Source organism: Macaca nemestrina, chromosome 15 (genome assembly GCF_043159975.1).
Source record: "Macaca nemestrina isolate mMacNem1 chromosome 15, mMacNem.hap1, whole genome shotgun sequence".
In the NCBI taxonomy this organism is placed as follows: domain Eukaryota; kingdom Metazoa; phylum Chordata; class Mammalia; order Primates; family Cercopithecidae; genus Macaca; species Macaca nemestrina.
Genome location: NC_092139.1, coordinates 29,186,532 through 29,211,486, shown reverse-complemented (window position 1 = coordinate 29,211,486; position 24,955 = coordinate 29,186,532). Strand labels below are relative to the sequence as shown.

The window sequence follows — 24,955 nt, the reverse complement described above, 5'->3', positions numbered from 1 at the left end:
AGGATAGGACTGTAGTGGAGTGGGTGTTTTTCTCTGCCCAGAGACTCTGAACACACTAACACAAAGTCTTCATGTGAGTACTTCAAAATAAGTTCAGGCTGGGTGCAGTGGCTCACACCTGTAATCCCAGCACTTTGGGAGGCAGGATCACCTGAGGTCAGGAGTTCAAGACCAGGCCGGCCAACATCGTGAAATCCTGTCTCTACTAAAAATACAAAAATTAGCCAGGTGTGGTGGTGCACACCTGTAATCCCAGTTACTTGGCAGGCTGAGGCAGGAGAATTGCTTGAACCCGGGAGGTGGAGCTGAAATCACGCCACTGCATTGCCACCTAAGCAACAGAGTGAGACTCTGTCACGAAAACAAAATACAAACAAAAAAACAACAAAGTAACTTCAGGTCTGCCTCTGCAATCATAAGCCTGACTGTGGAGGTCAAGACGCCTCACCAATAGGCAAGGGCCCTCCACACTATAGTAGGAGTTGGCAAACTGAAAAGGCACTGGATCAGGGCAGAGCTCCTTCCCTAGCAGCTCAGAATCCATGACAAAAGACTGCTGCCAGTGGCCTCCCACTTTCCCTGAAAGTCAGGGAGGGGATGGGGATGCCTGTGGAGTCATACAGGCATCCATGGTTAAAACATCTTTGTTTTCCCCTATTATTTTTCTTTGTCTGGATTACCCCACCTATAAAGTAGGGATAATAATGTTAACTTTACAAGGTTGTGAGGATTACATGAGGACAGTCATGGAAAGTATCCCTTGGCCGGCACAGAGTAAGTACCCAGTGTCAACTGTCCCTTTCGGTGCTCACAAACAGGGAAGTGCACCTTTGGGTCCTTCTGCAGTATCATGAACTCCTCGGTTCATGGGACCAAGGAGGAGTGGATCCAGGAGGAATGCCTCTGGTCCACCTGCTCCAGGATATAACTAGCAGGACAGGGACAGCCCCCAAAGGAGAGATGATGACTCTTCCCCTTTGAATTTCTCAAGCCACAGTGTGGAATCACTACCACACTAGGGAAACCAGGAGAGCAGTACCCAGATCAAAATTTGGAGCTCCATTCCTGGTCACTTTAGTTTAAGGTCCAAACTCAGTACAGATTCCCAGAAATCGAATGGCTAGGTTCATACAATCACAGAAGCTTAAAACCAGACACAAGCTTATCTAATTTAATCCCATATTGTAAAAGAAACATTGAGGCCAGAGGGAAATAATGTCCTAAGTCACATAACTGATGGAACCAAGAATCAATTCTGAGAATGTTATTTCTATATCCAACCATTTTAGCAACAGTTCACATTTTGTAATTCACCCCAATCTGAAATCTACCCCGCCACTAAAAGAGCAGTGAGACTCTCCCCTCATGATCTATGCTAACATTAGCCTTGCACAAAGATGGAATATAATTCTCCCTACTTGTCTGACTGCTGGGGCAGGAAGGTAGGAAATCCTGGACTCCACATTTACAGGACTTGATCAAAGGAATAAATTTTAAGTAGCAAGCATGCATAGTGCAAACAAAGTAGAACTCACCTCTAAAAAATGTGATCTGTATCAAAATTTTCAAAGGACATCTATAGGGTAGTCAATTCTGCCCCCATCCCTCCCGGCTGAAATCTACATTCTTTTAATGCCTATCACCGGTGGGGTGCCTGCGACAACAGTATTATATCGCCTTCCTGATGATCTCCAGGACTGAGGCATCACCAAATACCTGTGCATCTACGTGTGCACAGAAGAAGTGTATATCTCCTACAGCACAAAAGGAGATGAGCAAATGAACAAAAGCAGACCAGAGCTCTTGGAAAAGAAACCTGTTTTTCATAATGCAAGCCCCTTACCCCTCACTGGAATAAATTCATTTGGGACACTGGGGAAGAGTTTATGATGGGTCTTCAGAATTTACATGTTAGAGAAGGCAAGAAAGCAAAGGAATATTTCAACAGGAAACTAAGCTACAACAAAGACTAGTTTACACTTGTTCCTGTCTAACCATGACTTAGCAAACGGCCAGAAAAGCCTCTACCTGATTCCCGTGGTATAGGAATGTACCTAGTTTAAGCACAACCGAGCACTTAGTTGTGACTTAAAACCCTCAACTGTTGAAGAACAGGAATCTTATTTTGCTTTTCCACCAAAGTGTAAGTGCTGGGTGCACAACACTGCAAAAATCTGTTAGTATGAGATACAGCTATGGCTAAGTTGTACATTCATGTGAAGTTGTCTGAAAAGCTTGAAGGTGACAGGTGTTTCCAATTCCAATCTGTCAATTCAATGGTCATAGAAGTAAAGCAGCATATCTACATCAGTAATCAGTAGTTGCATTAATGTCCATCGCTTCAGTCACAGTTACAGAACAGGGACCCTACTGGTCCCACAGGCCAAACCATAGAAGGGAGTTATGTATAAAGGCTGTGCTGGCCGGGCGCGGTGGCTCAAGCCTGTAATCCCAGCACTGTGGGAGGCCGAGACGGGTGGATCACGAGGTCAGGAGATCGAGACCATCCTGGTGAACACAGTGAAACCCCGTCTCTACTAAAACTACAAAAAACTAGCCGGGCGAGGTGGCGGGCGCCTGTAGTCCCAGCTACTCGGGAGGCTGAGGCAGGAGAATGGAGTGAACCCGGGAGGCGGAGCTTGCAGTGAGCTGAGATCCGGCCACTGCACTCCAGCCTGGGCGACAGAGCGAGACTCCGTCTCAAAAAAAAAAAAAAAAAAAAAAAGGCTGTGCTACTCTCCAGCCCCCACTGCAATCTAATGTGTGGAGTATAGTGGAGTATAGCATTAACAACTTCCAAGTGGGATCAAAGAAAAATCAAGGCAATCAGAGGCAACAGCACTGGTACCAGTTGGTGTGATTTAAAACCTTTTAAGAAACTGAGGCCAGGCATAGTGGCTCACACCTGTAATCCCAGCACTTTAAGAGGCCAAGGCGGAAGCATCCATCGCTTGAGCCCTGGAGCTCAAGACCAGCCTAAGTCACATAGTGAAACTACCCCTCCACTCCACTACCACCCCTCCCCCCGCATTTACTTGTCTCTACAAAAAAAATTAAAAAAAAAAAAAAAAAAAGCTACTTAGGAGGCTGAAGCAGGATTGCTTGAAACCAGGAAGTCAAGGTTGCAGGGAGCTGATTGTACCACTGCACTCCAGCCTGGGCGGCAGAGTAAGACCATCTCAAAACAAAACAAAACAAAACAAAAAACAACAACAAAAAGAAACTAAACTCCTTAAATCATTTCCACTGTGTGACTTGTGGTAGCACAATGTGGTTATCATTTGATATGAAGCACAAACTCTAAGTGACAAGGCTTTTTTTTTTTTGAGACAGGGTCTCGCTATGTTACTTGGGCTAGCCTCAATTCCTGGGCTCAAGCAATCCTCCCACCTCAGCCTCCCAAAGTGCTGGGATTACAGGTGTGACCCACCACGTCCAGCCTGACAAGTCTTATCCACTAATCAAAAGCTATGAGTGAACTATTCCCACCCATTAGGAGGCTGAGGCTAGAGACAGCAGTGAAGGGGCTTCAGTCTAAGAGTTTTCAGTCCCGGTTACGAGCAGATTTACTATATAAGCAAGCAAAGGGAGGAAATGAACAGCAGCAAAATGGAGGGAATGAACCATCAAGTAGCCCATTTGAATACAGTACAGCTCATTCCTAAAAAGAGTTAAATTCACTCAACACCTTTGACTGTTCATACTGAATTATGTTCTCTTGCTGGTCATTGCTCCATAACCAAATAGTCATCTTCTCCTATTATGAAATGGCAAATCATCAATTAAGAAAAATGACTTGAAACTAGTAGTTACTAAGATCAAAATTCAGATGCCTGGAACAAATGGGGAGCCAATTCCAATGATCAGCTGTGCCATTTACCACTTCTCTATGATATTTGCCGAGTCTCTATGCCCTAACCTTCAACATTTTCTTTTAATTAAAAAAAATACAGAGTGCTTCACAAATTGCATGTCATCCTTGCACAGGGGCCATGCTAATCTTCTGTTTCATTCCAGGTTTTAGTATGTGCTGCTGACGGAAGCACACCTTAAACATTTTCACTGGAAAGAGGTCCGTGGGGCTATTGACAGAATTCAAGGGATGTGGTTGACTTTTCCCAGCACTCTTTCCTGGCCCTAGACTTTTAGAGTGCTGCCCTTCTGTCCCTGGATCTGAAATGTTTGTCAGGTAGCTTTTTTCTCCTTCTGGACTCCAGTGATAGAGCAGTATGTAGAAGAGCATACCACCAATGGTTGCTCACTGCTAGTTATGTCGATCCAGAAAAGGAGTCATACTCTAGGATGCTTTTGAGACACTAACACAAAGCAGCCAAAGCAACAAGAATAAACTCAAGAACAGCATGGCAAAGAATTACCATTTACCAGCTGGGCACAGTGGCTCACGCCTGTAATCTCAGCACTTTGTGAGGCCCAGGTGGGCAGATCACGAGATCAGATCGGGACCATCCGGGCCAACAAGGTAAAACCCCATCTCTACTAGAAATATAGAAAAAAAAATTAGCTGGGCGTGCTGGCATGCACCTGTAGTCTCAGCTACCGAGAGGCTGAGGCAGGAGAATCGCTTGAACCAGGGAGGTGGAGGTTGCAGTGAGCCGAGATCGCGCCACTGCACACCAGCCTGGGCGACAGATCGAGACTCCATCTCAAAAAAAAATAAAAGAAAAAAATTACCATTTACCTGAGCAGGAGATGAACTTACTTATGTTGTTGAATAGAGACGGGTTTTCCCAGAAAAGTCACTATGACATCAGAGAATTGTGCTACTACCACTCTTCCAGAACATTTTACAAGTCAAAATGACCAATTTTATACTAAAAAGATGAGACTGAAATAAAGCTATTTTTAATAAAAAAAAAAAAAAAAAAGGAAAGCCGTTAAGTTTAGATTCTACCATATCCCATAAAAGCTCTACTTTTGGGAGATTGGTGATGATGCACATAATTGATAAACTAATTCTTGCTGTAAAACACTGGAAAGCAGGTAACAATGAATTACATAACTATCTCTCCTGAACAAGAAAAAGAGACATATTATCACACAGTCCACCCCTTTCAGATGGTAAAAGCCATTCTGGATATCTGTAGGCAGCTGATTTCACTCAGAGATTTGTTCATTGTTTAGTCAAACCCTGATTATTTAATAATGGCTCGGCTACTACCTGGAATTATGGATGTCTAGCCCCCTCTAAAACACGCTGGGTATCCAAATTCTAATACAAACTAAACTCCTTCAAGATAAAAAGTTTTCAACATTTTTTAAGAGCTTTGTTTGCCAACACATCACACACATAAAATTCTGAAAAGGTGGATACTATGGACTTAAACTAGAATCAAGTTTCCTCCCTGTTGTTCCAAGTATCTTCTCTTGACACTTCAGCATTAGCAGGCAAGGATAAGCAACAATTTTACCTCTCCAAGATTACCAAATCTACCTTTCCAAAGGCACAAAATATTTTCAGGTTAAAAAAAAAACAAAAACCCTTACAAAATAATATTATAGCTCAGTACTTTTGTGCAGTTAAAGCATTAAAAGCATCAGCCTGTTTTATTTTTTGACAAGTTTATTGAACAGTATTCAAGACTTCATCTTTATAAACAAAAACCTCTGCTGAATGATGCCAAGGCAATACTTGCTGGCAATGATGTGGCCATATTGGCAACAAGCCATTTTATTGTGTTTGGTTTCTAAAGTCTGGACTACTATAGAACTGCCAGTAAAACAATTTAAATGTGGCAATTTTGCAAGGATGGAAAATAATTTTTAAAGTGACCACTTCCAGAAATTCTTTCCAAGAGATATAACTAGCAGCAATCTTACATTTTCTTTACTCATTTCCCGAGTGTTCTTAAAATTGATGAAATTTTATTTTTACACACTTGGCCCATACCTGTACACAACCACAGACTCCAGTAAAAGGGAGCTGGAGTTTAAGGCTTTCATGCATCCTTATTTTTATGCGAGGTTGACTATTTCCACCTAAAAATGTGTATGTTTGCTTACTTCCATACAGTCCTAGATTTTCATCCAGTGGGTTAAGACTGGCCTTAACTACATAGAATATTACTATCTGAAATTTTAAATAAAGTTTCCTAATCGAATTTTCATTGTTGATGCTTTGACAACTTGGAGTACAAAGCTAGGAACTACATTTCACTTAACACTGTTTCATTTTTTAAAAAGCCACTAATAATAATTGTACATCCAAACTACAGTGTAAACACAAAACACACCTCCAAATTATGCTTGTAAACTAAATGTTTCACTAAAGTTCAGAAAAGTTTACAAATTTGCTTATTTATGACATACATTTGTAGATTTCTCTAATCCTTTAAATCAAAAGAAAAATGAACACCAATAAAAAAAATCAGAAGGGAGAGGAAAAAAAATTAAATCTAATGGAAAATATTCTCTTCCATTAATGTCAGAATCACCAAAAGCAGACAATAAAATTTACACATAAAATTGAAAATATCAAGATAGTGTTTACAAATGCACACAACTTTGAGCAAAGCTTTACAAATCCTTCATACCATACAAAGCAAATGAGAAAATAATGTCAATTCATTTCTACCCCAAACCTAGTTCTTAGGAGAAAATTCGCAGGAAGAGAGGTATGAGTAGTTTCACAGAATACATTTTCAAGAATTTTTTAAAAACTGAAACTCCAATGCCCAGAACAAGATAAACAGTATCCTTAGCAGTTAGCACTGTTAATAAGTCTCAGATACACAAAAATCAAGTTCCAGAGGGCAAAGCATTTAATTACATTCCACAACGAGCACTGTTGTGATTCATATAAAACATAGTTCTCTCCAATTTCTACACAAACCGCTCTTTTAATTTATTTAATTAGATGAACAATGGAATCAAGTTTTCCTTTTCAGCATTTATCTAAGATGTAGAAATAACAAAGTAGTTGCAATAAAGTGTATGAAATATTTAATAAGAATGTACGAACATATAACCAAAATAAACTGTGAAATAAGATAAAAGACTTTCATCTTCAAACAACCCATTTTTCTAAAATGAAAATAGTTTTCCAATGGGGAAAATATCTGTGGTTGAAATACAACTCTCAAGCAGTGCTGAAGTTTTTTGCATTGTCTTTGGAATGAGAAATGATTACTTAACATTAACTTAAACAGCATATACAAACGTTATATTGCTTTTTAAATTGAGGAGGCAGTATCTAGTGATCTGTCAAAGCGAATTTGTATTCATGAATTGTCAAAAGACCCACAACACAGTCACCTCTTCTTTGAGTCTAAACAATCCTTCCCTTAAACAAAAATCCTGTACTGACAATCCTCTAAGATTGTAGTGATAAAAAGCCTTTTCAAAACTTATCAAATGAAACTGTTGCCACTCTTAAATCTAAATTACACAACCGCTATATTTCAGTGTTCCACTGACTCACAACACCAAAAAGGCACTGTATATTATTTTAATAGGAAATACTTATTTTAAAAGACTGACCCCTTTTTAAGTACACTGATTTGTAGCAAATGTTGGGGATGTTTCAACCGAAGACAAAGGGGTCATGTAAAAGACAAAATTTGTTTTTCATGATCTCTCATCTACCTCCCCTTCTGTATAATGTGATACATTTTCAGAGCACTGACTAGGGAAAGTAACCATAATTAGAGCCTTGTAAGGCAAGTGTTCTCGTGACAAGTAACCATAATTAGAGCCTTTTATGACAGTGAGAAAATTTGTTTTTCTTATCATCTCACCTATCTCCCCTTCCGTATTGTTTATAATGTAATGTGACACATCTTCAGAGCACTGACTAGGGAAAGTAATCATAATTAGAGCCTTGTAAGGCAAGTGTTTTCATGACAAGGACACTTACCAACCAGAACTCATGTGGTCCTCCTGCCTTAGTGTCCTGAATACCAAAGAAAAGATTATGAAAGGGTCAAGAATCTCAATTTTCTCCCCTCTGGCGGCTGCACTTGTACTCTTGTATGAAGACTTTTAGTCAACAGGCTCCTGATCGAACAACTACGCCAAAAAGCCTCCAAATAACAGGATTAACACATATCAATCTATGAACCAGCATATGGATCTTTTATTCTATAATACTACTGCTATCAAAGATAATTTCAACTTCAGTTTTAAAAACCTAGATATAACACTTTCTTATGAATGGGCCCCTCATTGTTTAAAGGCCAAAATTTCACATAAATTGGGACAGGAGGAAACTGATACTACAGTTAGTCCATCATGAACAGGACTTCAAATCAAGTATCTTAAACACATTATTAAAAGTGGTTTCTGGTTTTTGATACCATCCAAACAACATGAACAATTTTTAAACTGACTAACCTAAATTGTGGCGGTCAAACCAAAAAGGCTCTGGTAGGTAAAGGACTCCATAGTTTATTTTTGTAGCAAAAGTCTTATTCCACACAGTTTTAAGTGTGACATTAGAAATCAAAGTTCGAGGTTATAGCACAAACCAAGTGTGGACTTTTATATTTAGGGAAAAAACCCAACAAAACAGTTCTGCTCATTTACAAATGAGTCAATTAGACAAACAAAGCAGCAACTTCTGAAGCAGGACTGTCTATACAGCAAGGACCCTTAAGAAGCAATAAAGGTACATACAATGAATCTGTATACAGAAATTTTATTCAATTTTAAAAGAAAATGAGGACTTTAGACAAAGCTTTACCCTATAACAAAGCAAATCTGTCCAGCTTTAAACCAAATTCTGAGAGTAGCCAACTCCTATTTTCAGCAGCTGGCAAGAGCACCCTCAATGAGTTTTACTGACATTTCTATTTTCTTCATCCCATATGGTATAAAACAAAACCAATCTAGACTCCTTGATAAGCTTTATGTGGTCATTTGAGTTTTACAAATGGTTTCTCTAATGGTATGCCAAAATCATTTATGTGTTCTCTCCAGATAGCTTTACTGTAACATACAGCAATGTTTATCCTGGTGAGTCTTCTGTAAACAGTCAACCAATGCTCTATGTTATGGAAACCAAGCTATATGCAATTGAAACAATCCACAGGTTCTAACCTGGAAATACTAGGAAAACAATCTGGATGCATTAATCACAGCAATATGAAGATCTACCCTATAAAGAATGATGTGAATGGCTACCCTAATACAAGTTTTACTTTTCTTGAACCTATAGGCCTGTCATTTAAGTCAATGACAGCAGCTGTGGCTTCATCCCGAGACTCAAAGGCCACCATGGCTTCACCTGTGGGCATACCTTTTTCATTGTATTTTAAACACACTGAGCCTGGGATTACTTGATAGCCATAAAAGAAATCTAAAATCTCATCAATAGACACAGTAAAGGGCATGTTCTGCACTTTAATTACTGTCGGTCCTGGTTTTCCAGAACTAGATGCAAAGCCAGGGGGACCACCAATATGGATTGGGCCAGGGCCAGGGCCAGGGCCAGGGCCAGGCCCAAAAGCTGGTGGCCCACCCAAATGCCCAGGGGCACTTCCAAGACCAGGAGGGCCACTTCCAAAACCAGGAGGACCGCCTAAGCTACCAGGGCCATTTCCAAAATTCTGAGGGCCCCCTCCAAATCCCGATGGCCCACTTAAATTGTTTGGTCCACCTCCAAAACCCGGAACATCCAGTCCTAGACCAGGCAAACCACTGTTTCCAACTGAAGGCATACCAGGCCTAGCATCACCAAAGGCCCCTCCTCCTAATCCTGGAGGAGGGATTGGTGGCCCAAAGGCATTTGATCCACCAAAATTACCAGGAAAGTTAAATGGAGGCCCATTGTTGGCTTCCTTTGATCCTACGGTCAGAAAGGCATGCTCTTCACCTCCTGCACTAGGTATTCCTGCACTGGGCATTCCCGCACCAGGCAGTCCTGCACTGGTTATTGCTGAACCAGGCAGTCCTGTGCTGGGCAGGCCCGCACCGGGAAGTCCTGCACTGGGCAGTCCCACACCTGGCAGTCCCGCATTGGGCATTCCTGGAACTGCAGGATTACCTGGCACAGGCATCTTTAATCCCTTTTTTCCTTGGGCAGGGGGATTTTTCTCAATCTCTCTCATATCTTCTAGGGTAACTACATGAACAAAAGCTTCTCTCCCATTAAGTTTTTTACGGTGTAAGCGTTCAGACTTACGTGCATCATCTTCATTTTTAAACTGAACCAATGCCTGTCCTAGACCTTGCCCATTGTTATCAACAAGAACATGTACAGCATTTTCATCCACTGGGATTCCTTCTAGGAACTGAAGAACATCCATCTTCGTAATGCTGAATGGAATATTTGTTATGTGGGCACAGACTTTGGCAGAGTTGACATCCCCCTCTGGATTTAGCATCATTTCCCTCTGGTCATAGCTGAAGTTCTGCAGTCTTTTTCGAATCATATCTATCTTTTCTAGCATACCTTTCTTAGTAATTGGATGAACTTGAATAAAGCGATTGCCCATGTACTGTTTATGACGACACAGAGCAGCCTTATAGTCGGCCTCATTTCTGAACTCTACAAAGCCTTCACCAGTTGCTTTCCCATTGGGTCCATAAGCTATATAAATACTATCTTCCACAATATCCAGCTTTTTAAAAAAATCAATGACATGTTTGTTTTCTGCTTCAAATGGTAGCCCTTTCAAGTAAACACAAAAACCAGCCTCATGTGGTGATCTTGACCTTGATCTTTTCTGCCCACTGGGCGATTTTGACCTGGGAAGTGTCTGAGGAGGGGGATGACTTTGTCCAGAAGGTCCCATATTTTGCTTAAAAGTGATATGGCCTCCAGCAGCTACCCACTGTCTTTCTGTGGCAGGGCTAACTTCCACATAGCGTTGAATCATCAGCATTCTGTTTCGTTTCAAAGCTTCAAATGTATCTTGAGGGGAGAGAAACTTAACCAATCCATTCCCATTATTTCGACCTACATGATCTTTCAACAAATGTACTGCATCAACACGGAGCCCATGGAAAAAATCTCTGACATCATTTTCCATTGCAGAAAAGGGCATTCCATGCACACTGACATATAGATCATCAGGGTTGATGGGGAGTGGCTTCACACTGCTCTGAGAGTTCATCTGGATAGGGTTAACAGGATTCAATGGACCAAGAAACATAGGATTCAGGTTATTGTTCAAATTCATAGGTGCTCCAGAGCCATTCATTCCAGCAGGTAGAGGTGCCACAGGTGGCGGATTCAAGGGCGGCATGCCCGACATGGGTGGCAGTGGGGTCATGGGTGGCACAGAAGGAACTGGGGGAATCGGGGGCACAGGAGGCACAGGAGGTAATGTAGGTACTGGAGGAGGAACTGGAATTGGGGGAATGGATGGCATTGGTGGCAGAGATGGCATTGCTGGAATTGGAGGAATTGGTGGCGGCGGGACTGTGTTCATTGGAGAGGCTGTGCTTGGAACGGTTGAGCTAAACGTTGGGCTCCCAAAGGAAGCTCCCATATTTGGAGGAGCTGTTCCTATGCTGGCTGTGGAAAATGTCTGTATGTTTTTGTTGCTTTCATGAACAGAAGTGGTGGCAGTAACTACACTGGGTGAAGGATTATTAAAGTTGGATACTGTTGTGGGCAAGTTTACCCTGCCACTCATTCCTGAGCTAGGTGGTGGTCCTGATCTACTGGCATTTGCTGGTGGTATATCTAAGTTGGCAGTTTCAAAACGCCTACGACTCAGTTCAATCATATTCTGCATTTCCGTTTTACTACTCAACAATAGTGTTACTTTTGACCCTTTAATTGTACCACCTGTGCGCATCATACCAAGCCTTGCATCTTCATCAGTGGCAAAAACGATGAAAGCCTCACCCAGTTCACCCCCTACAATATGCACGCCCCCATCAGGAATGGTCAATCCAGAGAAGAAGTGGCGAATGTCCATGGTCCCCGCCACAATTGGGAGACCTTGCAAACGGATGACCACAGCCATGCTGCGCTGAAACCACACACACCTGCAGATGAGAAAAGGCAACGGCCAGGTCAGACTCCTGTTTATCACACCAAGTTTTTAGCTACAAGAATGACCAGCTACCATATTAGGCCCTCAAATAGTCCCTGAAGCTATCACAGGCAATGTCTTTAATTTAGATATTCTAAAAACTGAACATTTCGTGCCATTTACAATGTAAAACGTAGACAATTTCAACTTCCAGAAGGCATTAATTCTGGAAACAGTTCAGTCCCAAGACTCAAAAAGTTCAAGAAAAAACAACTGTAGGACAGTAAAATACATATACATCATTCAGACCACTAATCATTCAGTAAGACTTAAAAGAAATATGTAAGTCAAATCAGGAAACAAAGTTTAACAATCTATAGGGAAAAAGCATGTAAAGAATATATCAAAGTTAATATTAAAAACTGACTTCGCATCTTCCCTATATTCTTGACAATTTCATAGAATTATCAAGAGTGTGATTTTATAGAGCTCAGTCTCAAAATCCAACAGAAGCAAAAAACTAGAATACTAATGAATTGTAAAGAATACTTAAAAGTAGATTCAAATTTTTTTTTTTTTTTTTTTTTTTTTGAGACGGAGTCTCGCTCTGTGGCCCAGGCTGGAGTGCAGTGGCCGGATCTCACCTCACTGCAAGCTCCGCCTCCCGGGTTCACGCCATTCTCCTGCCTCAGCCTCCTGAGTAGCTGGGACTACAGGCACCTGCCACCTCGCCCGGCTAGTTTTTTGTATTTTTTAGTAGAGATGGGGTTTCACCGTGTTAGCCAGGATGGTCTCGATCTCCTGACCTCGTGATCCACCCGTCTCGGCCTCCCAAAGTGCTGGGATTACAGGCTTGAGCCACCGCGCCCGGCCGATTCAAATCTTAAATGAGAACTGGTTCCATTATTTTATTCATCCTAAAACTTTTTGATCTGCCTTATAGATTACAAAAAACTACATATGGAATTATTTATTATAAACAAGGTTAAGACATACTAAGAAGCCAAAAGAACTACTGAATAGGATAAACAAAATCTGAGTTACCTTTATTCATTACCCCCAAAAGTAGAACCTGGTTATAGTCCCATTCACTGTGACTATTTTAATTAAAACTCAGGTCCAATGACTCATAACCAAATCCTCTATTTAATAAAATTTTTTAAAGTATTATTTTCCCCTAGGAGAGGGCTGACAATAAAAATATTTTTTGTTTTTGTTTTAGAACCAGAGTGTGAATTACTCAGTGGTTGTTACAGTCTTGGATCTACGCCACTCCTGTAGGATCTCTGTGATCGCCTTAGATCATGCCTGTTTTGACATAATCAAAAAAGAAATGTTCCCCTCAAATTTCAGTTCTAAAGGCTTCTAAGAGCAAATCCAAGGGCAGCCCTTTGGAAAATGACACAAACCCAATTATTGAGACTGGGAAACATATTACTTTGAAATTAAGGTGGTCAATAACATAGGGTGTTTTCCAACCCATCTGAAAAGTCAACTTTTATTTATTTATTTATTTTGAGATGGAGTTTCACTCTTATAGCCCAGACTGGAGTGCAATGATGCCATCTCGGCTCACGACAACCTCCACCTCCCAGGTTCAAGTAATTCTCCTGCCTCAGCCTCCCAAGTCGCTGGGATTACAGGCATGTGCCACCACGCCTGGCTAATTGTTTGTATTTAGGAGAGATGGGGTTTCACCATGTCGGTCAGGCTGGTCTCGAACTACTGACCTCAGGTGATCCACCCTCCTCAGCCTCCCAAAGTGTGGGGATTACAGGCATGAGCCATTGCGCCCCTCCTGAAAAGTCAACTTTTAAATATAAGCCTATAAAATCAGCTCTATGACCCTCAGAAAGGTTATAAATTAATGAAGAGATACAGTTTTATCACTTCTCAAGAACATTAGAAGTGGCAAGATTTTCTGCTATAAGCTCTAAGAATTCTGTAACTTCAATGTCAAATATTATATAAATACTAATTCAATGCAACAAAATCTGTATTATCTCAGTATGACAATTGCCATATACAAACAAGAAACAAACTGTTTGGCTTTGACAGTTTTCTCACAGACACATAACACAAAAATAAAAGCCACCTTCAAATTTAATCCAGAAAAATGGACTAGCAAACAGAAAATGCTTTTTGTGAGGCCATTATAAAGCACCAGAAATTTGGGAAGGGTGGGAAAGCTTTTCATTTACAAACTTCAAGAGTCAACAAGAAAAATTAACGCTAAAAAACATCACACCAACAGTCTCTTTTATTATTTACTATTTAGCAGCCTATAAGGAGGTTCATCAAGCAGTGTCCAAGTCATTAAATCAAATTCATATTCCTTGCTCAATCTAGAATTATGTGGCTATATGCAAAATGCGATAGTATTTACTGTTCAACTTCAAAAACCGCTTAATCACTTTGTATAGGGGAAACATCATGGGCAATCAAGGTACTCAAAACAATATGAGAGAGACAGAGATATTAGTTTGTACTGGGACAATAAAACAGGAACTGGATATAGTCCCAAGAACACAAAAATTAAACACAGGGCTAAAGTGACAAACACAGTTAAGTCTTCAAGCCATTTTTTGTTAAGAGTAGGGATTTACTGAAACTTTGTACAAGGTACACAAGAATATGCTATTGAAAATCTGCCTCAGATTACCAGCTGGAAAGGGTGGAATACTAAACCAAAGTGGAATACAAGATTTATTTATAAAGTCATCTGATGAGGAAAATTGTTTCTAGCTTCCAAAAAATATGAAATAATATCTGCAGCCAGGTGCGGTGGCTCACGCCTGTAATCCCAGCACTTTGGGAGGCTGAGGCGGGTGGATCACCTGAGGTCAGGAGTTCAAGACTAGCCTGGCCAACATAGTGAAACCCCGTCTCCACTAAAAATACAAGAAAATTAGCTGGGTGTGGTGGCACGTGCCTGTAATCCCAGCTACTAGGCAGGCTGAGGCAGGAGAATCAACTGAACCCGCGAGGCAGAGATCACGCCATTGCACTCCAGCCTGGGCAACAAGAATGAAACTCTGCCTCAAAAAATAAAAATAAAACAACAACAACAACAAAAAAGTATCTGTTATTCTGTTACTAAGTAACTGACAGCTAAGTCATTTCAACCTAACTTGGGCCTATCTTAGTTACTTAAACAGGAGGGTTAGATTCCACTTGCTAAGGTTTCATTTAAAGTCTAAAATTTGTACTCTAAAACATGTGACTCAATATCTACACTTAAACTTTTAGGAAATATAAATAAACATACCAATAACAAGTATCTGTATTTGTAGTCTAAAATGCTACTAAGGAATAAAACAGCTACTTACTGCCTATCAGGAAAATAGCAAGAGAAAAACATCCATATAAATGAAATTGACCCCCAAAAGAACAACTGTTCGAAGCACCCATCTACCCCACCCCCATCCCTCAAATAAACTTGTAAAAAACCACACCAGCTGGGGCGGTGGCTCACACCTGTAATCCCAAAACTCTGGGAAGCCGAGGCAGGTGGATCACAAGGTCAGGAGTTCAAGACCAGCCTGGCCAAGATGGTAAAACCCCATCTCTACTAAAAATACAAAAAAATTAGCTGGGCGTGGTGGTAGGCACCTGTAATCCCAGCTACTTGGGAGACTGAGGCTGAGAAGTGCTTGAACCCAGGAGGTGGAGATTGCAGTGAGCCAAGATAGCACCATGCACTCCAGCCTGGGCAACGGAGTCCAGCCTGGGCGACAGAGCAAGACTCCGTCTCAAAACAAAAAACAAGCAAACAAAAACACACACACCCAATATAGTTGCTACACATATTTTCATATTTCTTAATAAGCTATCTCATTTTATTTTGTATAAAAACGAACTCTCTATTCAAAATCTCTTACCTGATAAAACAAGAGATGTATTTTCTTAACAAGAAGTAGAGGCCAAGTCAATCCTGTGGGCAACCAATTAAAACCAACTTTTAGACTGCAATAGAGAATAAACGGAGGCAAAAATCAATGCAGGAAACACAAAACAACACGCACAGGCCACACTGTACATTACGAAGGCGAGTCTGAAACCACCAGAGTACTTCATTAGAATGCATATCAAAAAAAAAAAAAAAAAAAAGGAAAGACACCATAACAAAATCCTGCACATGCTTTTTATAGTTGGTATTGCTTTCAAATTGGAGTATCTCAAAATATTTATATATTTACATACATCAAGAGTGTCATAACTTAGCCCAGTAACGAATCCATTGAAAATTAAAACAGTCATAAAGCTCAGCTTCACAGCTGCTAATTGCTTTGATCACTTTATAATTAAACCAATCCAGAAAACTCCGTACAAGTCTATCTCCCCAGGTTCTCACCAAATTTGTGATGAAAAGGCACAAGTTCGCACAGTAACAATTCTTGGACAACTTAAAATAGCAATTCAAGGGTACTCATGGAAATTACTGCAATTATTCTTTCAATATATTTTATTTTGCACAAAATAGCATCCAACATCACAAACCAAATGAAGTATGAGTTCTTGCTATAAGGACTAATTCCACAGGAGCTCAAAATATTAACAAAATATTAAGGGAAAGTATTTTTTCCTCTGACACCACAACAGTTCCCAAAAATTTGTAAAATTTAAAAAAATTAAATAAATAAAATAAAATTTAAAAACACCCTAAAAATGCCTGACATAATAAGAGTATATCCCAAAATAAAAACAGGTCACTCATCTTTCACTGTTATTTCTTCAAAACTGGTGAAGTTATTAACAAGTCACAAGCATATATGACCAAATGCCTAGACAACTATATTCAAAGGTAATTTTTTACTTTTTATTTCTTTCAAAGGTCATGTTTTAATTCGGAGAAGAAATTCGTCACTGTTCAGTACTAAGATTACCAATGACTACTTATCCAAATGATGCTCATCTTAAATTAGTATCTTCCAAGACCAAAATACAACTAGTGACCTTAATATTCATCACCAAAAAGGAAAACATATTTTTCAAAAATTCTATGTGATTTTCTAAAGGACAAACTATTCATCTTCTAGTCAACTACTCGAGTTGCTGAAGAACAGTGAGATTGTTTTGCCACAAAAAGCTATGCAAATATGTAATCAACACACTGAAAAACCTAGAGCATTGTATTAATCTTTCACATGTTGTAGAAATCTAGCCTAATTAGGTCTTTTTCTTTTTTTTTTTTTTTTTGAGATAGGGTGTCACTCTGTGGCCCAGGCTAGAGCGCAGTGGTGCGATCTAGGTTCATTGCAGCCTCCGCCTCCCTGGGTTCAAGCTATTCTCATGCCTCAGCCTCTGGAGTAGCTGGGACTACAGGCATGTGCCACCACCTGTGGCTTATTTTTGTATTTTTAGTAGAGACAGGGGTTTCACTATGTTACCCAGGCTGGTCTCGATCTGACCTTATGTGATCCGCGCGCCTCAGCCTCCCAAAGTGATGAGATTACAGGTGTGAGCCACCGCGCCTGGCCTAGCCTAACCAAGTCTAAGGAGTTTAAAAATTCTTCGTTTAAAAGCCAATCTAGTAGTTTAACAGGTGACAAAGAGAAATGTGAAACAGAGAATGAGCAAGAGCATGAAGTACTGCAAATATTTATGTACAGGTTTGACTCCAGCAGCCACACAACAGGGTAACTTTCTAGTTTCTAGAACTTGTAATAAACATCTGATCCCTACTGGAGATTCCAATTCAAAAGGTCAGGTATGGGGCCAGGGTATATGCCTGAATATAAGGTATGAAGGTTCCTCTCAGCCTCTTCCCTTCCAAACTCAAAACATACCGTATGTCCATCTTGAGAAAGACAAAGGTGGGGTCAGCCAGTTAAGTTCAAAGGGAACTCCCCAGGTCTACTCTCAAAAATTCCTAAAAGGTTACCAGAAATTACCTTTAAAAGGAAGAAATTTCTCATTCTCATTCCACAAGTTAAGGCTGAAAGGCCCAGTTGAATTTGGCAAATGCCTAGTTCAAGTTTTATGTGTACAACTTAAAGCACAAAATCAATCTAGATAGAAATTTATGATTCTCTTCTATTTCAGCAAAGGGGAATACCCATCCCACCCCATACCAAGGAAAAATAATGCAGAAAGTTGATGCTACAAGTCAGAACTTCACAACCCTTGGTATTATACCTCTTCAAAAGGGAAAGGTAAATGGAAATAGAACTGAAATACTTCTGTTTTGACACCTCACTTTGTAAAGACCACAAGAATTTAATATAAGTGTCACTGTTTTCCAGGAAATTGCTATTCCTGTATTCTAAATGTCAGCTAGCGACTGAATGCAGGAATTCAAAAATCCACCCCATTCACCTAAAGCTTTGCTGAACTTTAGAAGGATAAGACTAAAATAATAACTACACAGTAAAACATCTAAAATACATATTATATATATACATATAGCGTAATGATAGGAAAGGAGAAAATGGGCCTGATTTGTCATTAAAGCCACTGACATACTTCAGAAGATCTAAAACAAGCAGCTGGCTTTAGTATGTTTTCCATTCGTAATAGGAATTAGTCCTAACATAAAGGCTTGCTTCAACTTGACAAAATACCAGATGCATGCACAAATCACAAGTATCTGCTACAAAAATTTAACATATTATGACAAGACAGACTTTCGTATTTAATAGCCATTCTAATCACTTGGAATTTCAGGAAAAAATGTCTGACAACAAATCTCTTCATCAAGAAGTCAAGGCACACACTAAAACGACTATTTTCACTCTTCATCTGGTAGTAAACATCCAAAAGTGAACTTTAACTTTGTTCATTCATCACTCTAATCAACAAGAACCAGGGTACAGCACAGCTAGGTTCTTCGGATCCAAAAGAAACAAACCCTCAAATGTTCACCTCAGAGATAAGCAACAGAGAACCAATCACAAAGGGCACAATGCTAAAAACAGTAATAATCACATTATAGTAAACATTATGAAACAACCACAGTTTCAGCCACTTGATTTTGTTCCCCATTCCCAAATGGACCATATTTCAAAGTCTGGGATCATTCTTAATGAAAAAATTATTCTGACACTGATGGAGATGTATACTTTTTATAATGCATTGCTCAATTTTTTCATTAACCTCCATTCCGTACTCAAAGGCAGCAAATCAGAAGACATTTCTGAATAAGATATTCTTCCTGTCAAAAATATTAAGTTATTTTTCAATCCCCCCAAATGCCAACAAAAATGTTCACTACCTTCATTTTCACTTCAGAGCAAAATTATACTTCTAAACAACCACATTCACTTTCACTGTTTTTGAGTCTTAAAAGCTGGCTTCAAACTTAAATTTTGTGCAAACCAAAAAGTATATGGGTGTGGTAGTAAAATCTGATAAAACTGTAGTTTAGACAAAATTATCTTTTCTGTTTAGTTGAAAACATTTAACAATATTCCTTTACTCCATGAACATTTACTATTAAGCACTTGTGGGCCAGACAAAAGATATAAAAGATATAGAAGTCTCTGCATTTTAGGGAGGGACATCTAAAAGCATCTTTTGTGCAATCAACTACTGACACTTGGTTCTTCCTACAACATCTACAGAAGAAAACATACATTCCAACAATGACAGAGTGGCTCTCTGCAAAATGGAGTAAGAACTATCAACACTGTCACTGAATTCCAGCACCTGGAACACATTGGCCCACAAAATCAAGTTTCACATCTAAAAATTGTACTAACAACTCCCAAGCTCTCAATACTCAGTCATCAAAACATTTGACGTGTCAAAGAAGGTGAAAGAATCCCAAAGAGTACTGGTATTAGCATGTAACAATACGTTGCAAGTAACTACACAATTATTTCTAAAGCTTCACAGTTTTCATCTAACAAATTCGAACATAAGGAAAATGAAAATTATACATTACAATCCATAAAGTAATCAACATTTAATCGAGCATATGTGATATAAAAACGCATTCCCTGTTTCATTCAAAATCTGTCCAATAATATATACTAAGCACATCTTCATTATGTTTTGTATAAACACGCCAAACATTTCACTTTCTTCATAAATTACCATAACGTTATTTGAACCACCTGTAACAGTTCTTCCCAACTTCTTTTTATATTCTTGGAAAATGTCTGCACACACTTTCAACTAAATCCAGAAATCCTCCATTCTTTTCGAAACTACCAAATTTCAAAAACGAGTACAACCAGTCTTGTATTGTAGTTCTATAATTTAAAAAACAAGATTTCCCTATGTGTCCAGACTTGAGGGATTTTTCTCAACTGCAGATGCTCTGCTATGCATTAACAAAATCACTAGTTAACAAGGTCCCAGACAATTCTTGTTGCTAAGACTGCATTTTGCAAAAATTACACCATTTCAAACCATTCAAGCAAGAAGTTCTAAAAGAAATACTGCAGTCACAAGCCTAGCCTCTCCCTTCAACAAACCTTCAATTGCCATCACTTTTTTCCAGTGGGTTACACTGACTCTATTCTTGAATATTAAACGGTCCCTACCAACTTCCTCAATTTATATTAGGTTATCTCTGAGAATCCTGGAGCCAAGGAGGGTTTTAGGGCCCAGAAATCTCTTAAAAGTCTGCAATTCTCAGCATGACACCACGCAGATGAGTAAAGAATGGTTAGCACTTAATACTGAGTAACCCTCACAGGAGCCCCCCAGATTTGTCACTATAAAGCACACGTTGGAGGCACACAAAAAGCCCACACGTTTACAACCTAGCGGCTAAACCTCCTGCACTGGCGTCCATCCTCCTCACTAACCTGTAGATCCTCACAGTCCCTCCTACCACCCAATTCACGTGGCTGCAAACTAATGCAGCCAAGCTTCATAGAAACTCAATTAACTCTCCATCAAAAGCACCCACCCTCCGCAGCCCACTGGATCTCGTCCTCCTGAAATGACAGAGGATCCTCTCCCGAGGGAGCCCTAAAAGTGCTGCTCTCAGCAGCCCCTTCCCTACTGGGGGGGACCAAAGCCTGGCATCTTACTACAGTTCTCAGAGCCTCGGGAGGAGTACTCACCCTACCCCCTCACTTCCTAGCTTCAGACGCCGGCTTCTCAAAACTGCTACACCCTCGAGTAAAGCCCCTCCCCAGCAATGGACCTCGGAGGCATTTCACTGCAACCCCCTCCACCTTCAGGCCACGAAGGCGGCCGGTTGTGAGACTTCCTTTCCGAACTCACAGGAGTGTACAGACTATAGCTTCCTCCCACAGGTGTGACCTGGGTCCCCTTTTGCTGGTAGGCCACAAAGGCCTCCTTTCCATTTCGGGTCGAGGGAGTGTCCTCACTACGATTATCTCCCCACCTCCAGGAACACAGATGTAGTTATAACCTCTGCTTCACTGGGGGAGACAAGAAATCCTCCGTATTCGGGTTGTAGACGTGTTTTCACTGCAGTCCCCGTTAGCTCGCAGGCCGCTGAGCCAGCCAGCTCTGACCTGCCCCCTCTCAGACCACGGGGGCGTCCTCGCTACGGCCTCGTCCCCACTTCAGTACGCAGGCTCATTCTCTCTTGCGTCCTCCTTGCATCCTCTCAGATCTCAGAGGCGTAAGTGGCACCCCACTCCCCCTGCAGTCCTGCCCCGACCCTTTGTGTGGGGTGCTAGTTGCCGCGGGCTCGAAGGCCTCCGAAGGCCCCGCCCCGGGCCACCAAGGGGCACCACGAGCCCCGCACAGCCCCGCCCGTTCAAGGGCTGCGGGAGTCTTACCGGGGAAAGCTGCGCGGCACCAGAACCCAGACCCCGAATTACCCCCCGCGCGAGTGCCTCCGCCCCGCGGCCGACAGCCCCAGCCCGAACGGCTTCCCGGAGCCCAACGCAGCCACCACCTCCTTCGCCGCTTCACAAAATGGCCGTCGACCCGCTCAGCGGCTCCGCGTTCCAGAAGGGGGCGGAACAGCGTGGTTGACGTCAAGGGACCGCGCAAGCGCGCTGAAGGTCTCGGGCAAGCTCCCGGAAGTTACTGGGTTTTGTGCTAAGAGGGGGATGTTCAGTCCCTGCTTGCGACTGTTTGCGCACGGGACCGACCCTGGGCTAGTGGCCCTGCCTGGTGGGCTGGGTATGAATGTCCGGCTTGGCCCTTCACTGCAAGACTTTGTGCAAACTGCTTCACGTCTTACAGTTCCCGCGGAAGGAGCAAATTGTGCTTACGTCTAAGTTTTTTGAGGATTAAATGGAGCACAACGTGGTGGCTAGTTATATCCTGAGAAAACAGCCAAAACCTGATTTTTTCGCCCCTTTTAAGAGTTTATGCAGGCCGGGGGCCTGGTGCGTAGCTCACGCCTGTAATCCCAGCACTTTGGGAGGCCGAGGCGGGCGGATCACGAGGTCAGGAGATCGAGACCATCCCGGCTAACACGGTGAAATCCCGTCTCTACTAAAAAATACCAAAAAAAAAAAAAAACAAAAAAAACACCTAGCCGAGCGAGGTGGCGGGCGCCTGTAGTCCCAGCTACTCCAGAGGCTGAGGCAGGAGAATGGCGTGAACCCGGCAGGCGGAGCTTGTAGTGAGCTGAGATTGCGCCACTGCACTCCGGCCTGGGCAACAGAGCAAGACCCCTTCTCAAAAAAAAAAAAAAAAAAAAAAAGAATTTAGACAGGACGGGCGCAGTGGCTCACATCTGTAATCTCAGCACTTTGGGAGTCCGAGAAGGGCAGATCACGAGGTCAGGAGTTCGAGACCAGTCTGGCCAAAAAGGCAAAACCCGGTCTCCACTGAAAATATAAAAATTAGCCAGGCGTGGTGGCGGGCACCTGTGGTCCCAGCTACTCGGGAGGCTGAGACAGGAGAATCGCTTGAACCCCGGAGGCGGAGGTTGCAGTGAGCCCAGATGGCGCCATTGCACTCCACCCTGGATGACAAAAGTGATACTTAGTCTCAGAAAAAAACAAAAACAAAAAAAAGAGTTTTAATCTAGGGCAGGGCACGGTGGTTCACGCCTGTAATCCCAGCATTTTGGGAAGCCGAGGCGGGCGGATTACCAGAGGTCAGGAGTTCAAGACCAGCATGGCCAACATGGCAAAACGTCGTCTCTACTAAAAATACAAACATTAGCTGGGTGTGGTGGCTAGAGCCTGTGGTCCCAGCTACCTGGGTGGCTGAGGCAGGAGAATCGCCTGAATCCAGGAGGTGGAGGTTGCAGTGAGCCAAGATAATGCCATTGCACTCTTCAGCCTAGGCAAGAGAGTGAGATTCCGTCTCAAAAAAAAAAAAAAAAAAAAAAAAAAATTCAATCCATCGTGATCCCTCCACAGCTTCACTATAGCATTATTTTATTATAGAAAAAGCTATTCTCTGGCTGGGCGTGGTGGGCTCACGCCTGTAATCCCAGCACTTCGGGAAGCTGAGGTGGGCGTATCATGAGGTCAGGAGATCGAGAACATCAGGAGAGCCAGACTCCATCTCAAAAAAAAAAAAAAAAAAAGAAAGCTATTCTCAAGCTGCTTTGGTCCTAGCCCCGCCCCTGAACTTCATGCCCCTGCTAATTAAAAGCTGGATGTGGTGGCTTAGTCCTAGCTACTTGGGAGTTAGAGACAGGAGGATCCCTTGAGCCCAGGAGTTCGAGCCACGGCACCCGGCCTGTTGTTTTTGAGACAGGGTCTCACTCTGTCACTCAGGCTTGAATACAGTGGTGCGATCAAGGCTCACTGCAGCCTTGATCTCACAGGCTGAAGCAATCGTCCCACCTCAGCCTCCCAAATAGCTTGAACTACAGGTAGGCACCACCAAGCCTGGATAATTTTTTAATTTTTTTGTAGAGATGGGGTTTTGCCATGTTGCCCAGGCTAGTCTTGAATTCCTGAGCTCAAGCAATCCATCCACTTTGGCCTCCCAAAGTACTGGGATTATAGGTGTGACCCACCACACCCAGTCAAATTAACATAGTTTTATATGACTTTTTAATTAGAGGAAAACTGGTAATAGATCTACAACTCTACTATCTTTGCAACTTTTCAGTAAATCTAAAATTATTCTAAGTAAAAAAGATTTTTAAACAAGAAAAATTCTATAATTTCATCTCCTCCTTCCACTGTCCATCTACATTTACCAAACTTTAGCCCAGTGGCTTTCAAACTTTCCTATCCCCCTGCTACTGGCAAGTATGAAGAGCAATTAAACTTTTTTGACCATTATCCACAATAAGAAATACATTTATAACCTGGTATACAAATTCAAATGTATCATCAAAATATATTCTTAAAATATGTATAAATGTACTCTTAACATATTCTCGCTTTTTTTTTTTTTTTTTTTGAAACAGAGTCTCGCGCTCTCGCCCAGGCTGGAGTGCAGTGGCCGGATTTCAGCTCACTGCAAGCTCCGCCTCCCGGGTTTACACCATTCTCCTGCCTCAGCCTCCCGAGTAGCTGGGACTCCCACCACCTCGCCCGGCTAGTTTTTTGTATTTTTTTGGTAAAGATGGGGTTTCACCGTGTTAGCCAGGATGGTCTGGATCTCCTGACCTCGTGATCCGCCCGTCTCGGCCTCCCTTTTTTTTTTTTTTTTTTTTTTGAGATGGAGTCTCACTCTGTCACCCAGGCTGGAGTGCAACGGCGCAATCTCGGCTCACTGCAAGCTCCGCCTCCCAGGCTCCCGCCATTCTCCTGCCTCAGCCTCCCGAGTAGCTGGGACTACAGGCATGCACCACCGTGCCCAGCTAATTTTTTTGTATTTTTAGTAGAGACGGGGTTTCACCATGTTAGCCAGGATGGTCTCGAGCTCCTGACCTCGTGATCCGTCCGCCTCAGCCTCCCAAAGTGCTGGGATTACAGGCTTGAACCACTGCGCCCGGCCCCATATTCTCTCCTTTAAGTACTGGTAACTATCAACCTATGGGTTCAGACCCACAAATGAAAAGCTCTAGTTACAATGGTCTTCTCTTGGTTTCTGAAGTATAATACTTTGTGCTTTATCACACTTCAGGCTCTCTCACCTCGCATTCCTAGATTAGTGAGCTCTTCATATTTTTAAGCACTACCTCTTCAGAAAAGCTTTCCTCAAATACCCAGCATGGT

At 41.7% G+C, this 24,955-nt stretch overlaps 1 protein-coding gene and 1 non-coding gene across 13 annotated transcripts in view; both read right to left on the bottom strand.

Moving 5' to 3' along the window:
* Window positions 1–21,830, bottom strand: part of LOC105496276 (RNA-binding protein 12) — a 38,722-nt gene extending 16,892 nt beyond the window's left edge. The window contains exons 1-3 of one of the 12 annotated variants that reach the window (XR_003021433.2): window positions 21,650–21,780; window positions 15,824–15,908; window positions 10,139–11,955 (exon numbers count right to left, since the gene is read on the bottom strand). Coding sequence is in view for 4 of the 12 variants with exons in the window: in XM_024797441.2 (XP_024653209.1) it covers window positions 9,135–11,933 (2,799 nt within the window). In the remaining 8 variants the exon portion in view is untranslated. Of the gene's footprint in view, window positions 1–8,633; window positions 11,956–15,823; window positions 15,909–21,649 lie in introns of those variants that run through there. The other 11 variants (XM_024797441.2, XM_011766531.2, XM_011766530.2 and 8 more) reach the window with 11 other exon arrangements.
* On the bottom strand, window positions 3,944–4,046 carry LOC112429282 (U6 spliceosomal RNA). The gene has a single exon (XR_003021474.1). It is a non-coding gene; the product is annotated as a U6 spliceosomal RNA (small nuclear RNA).
* Window positions 21,831–24,955: the final 3,125 nt, after the last annotated feature.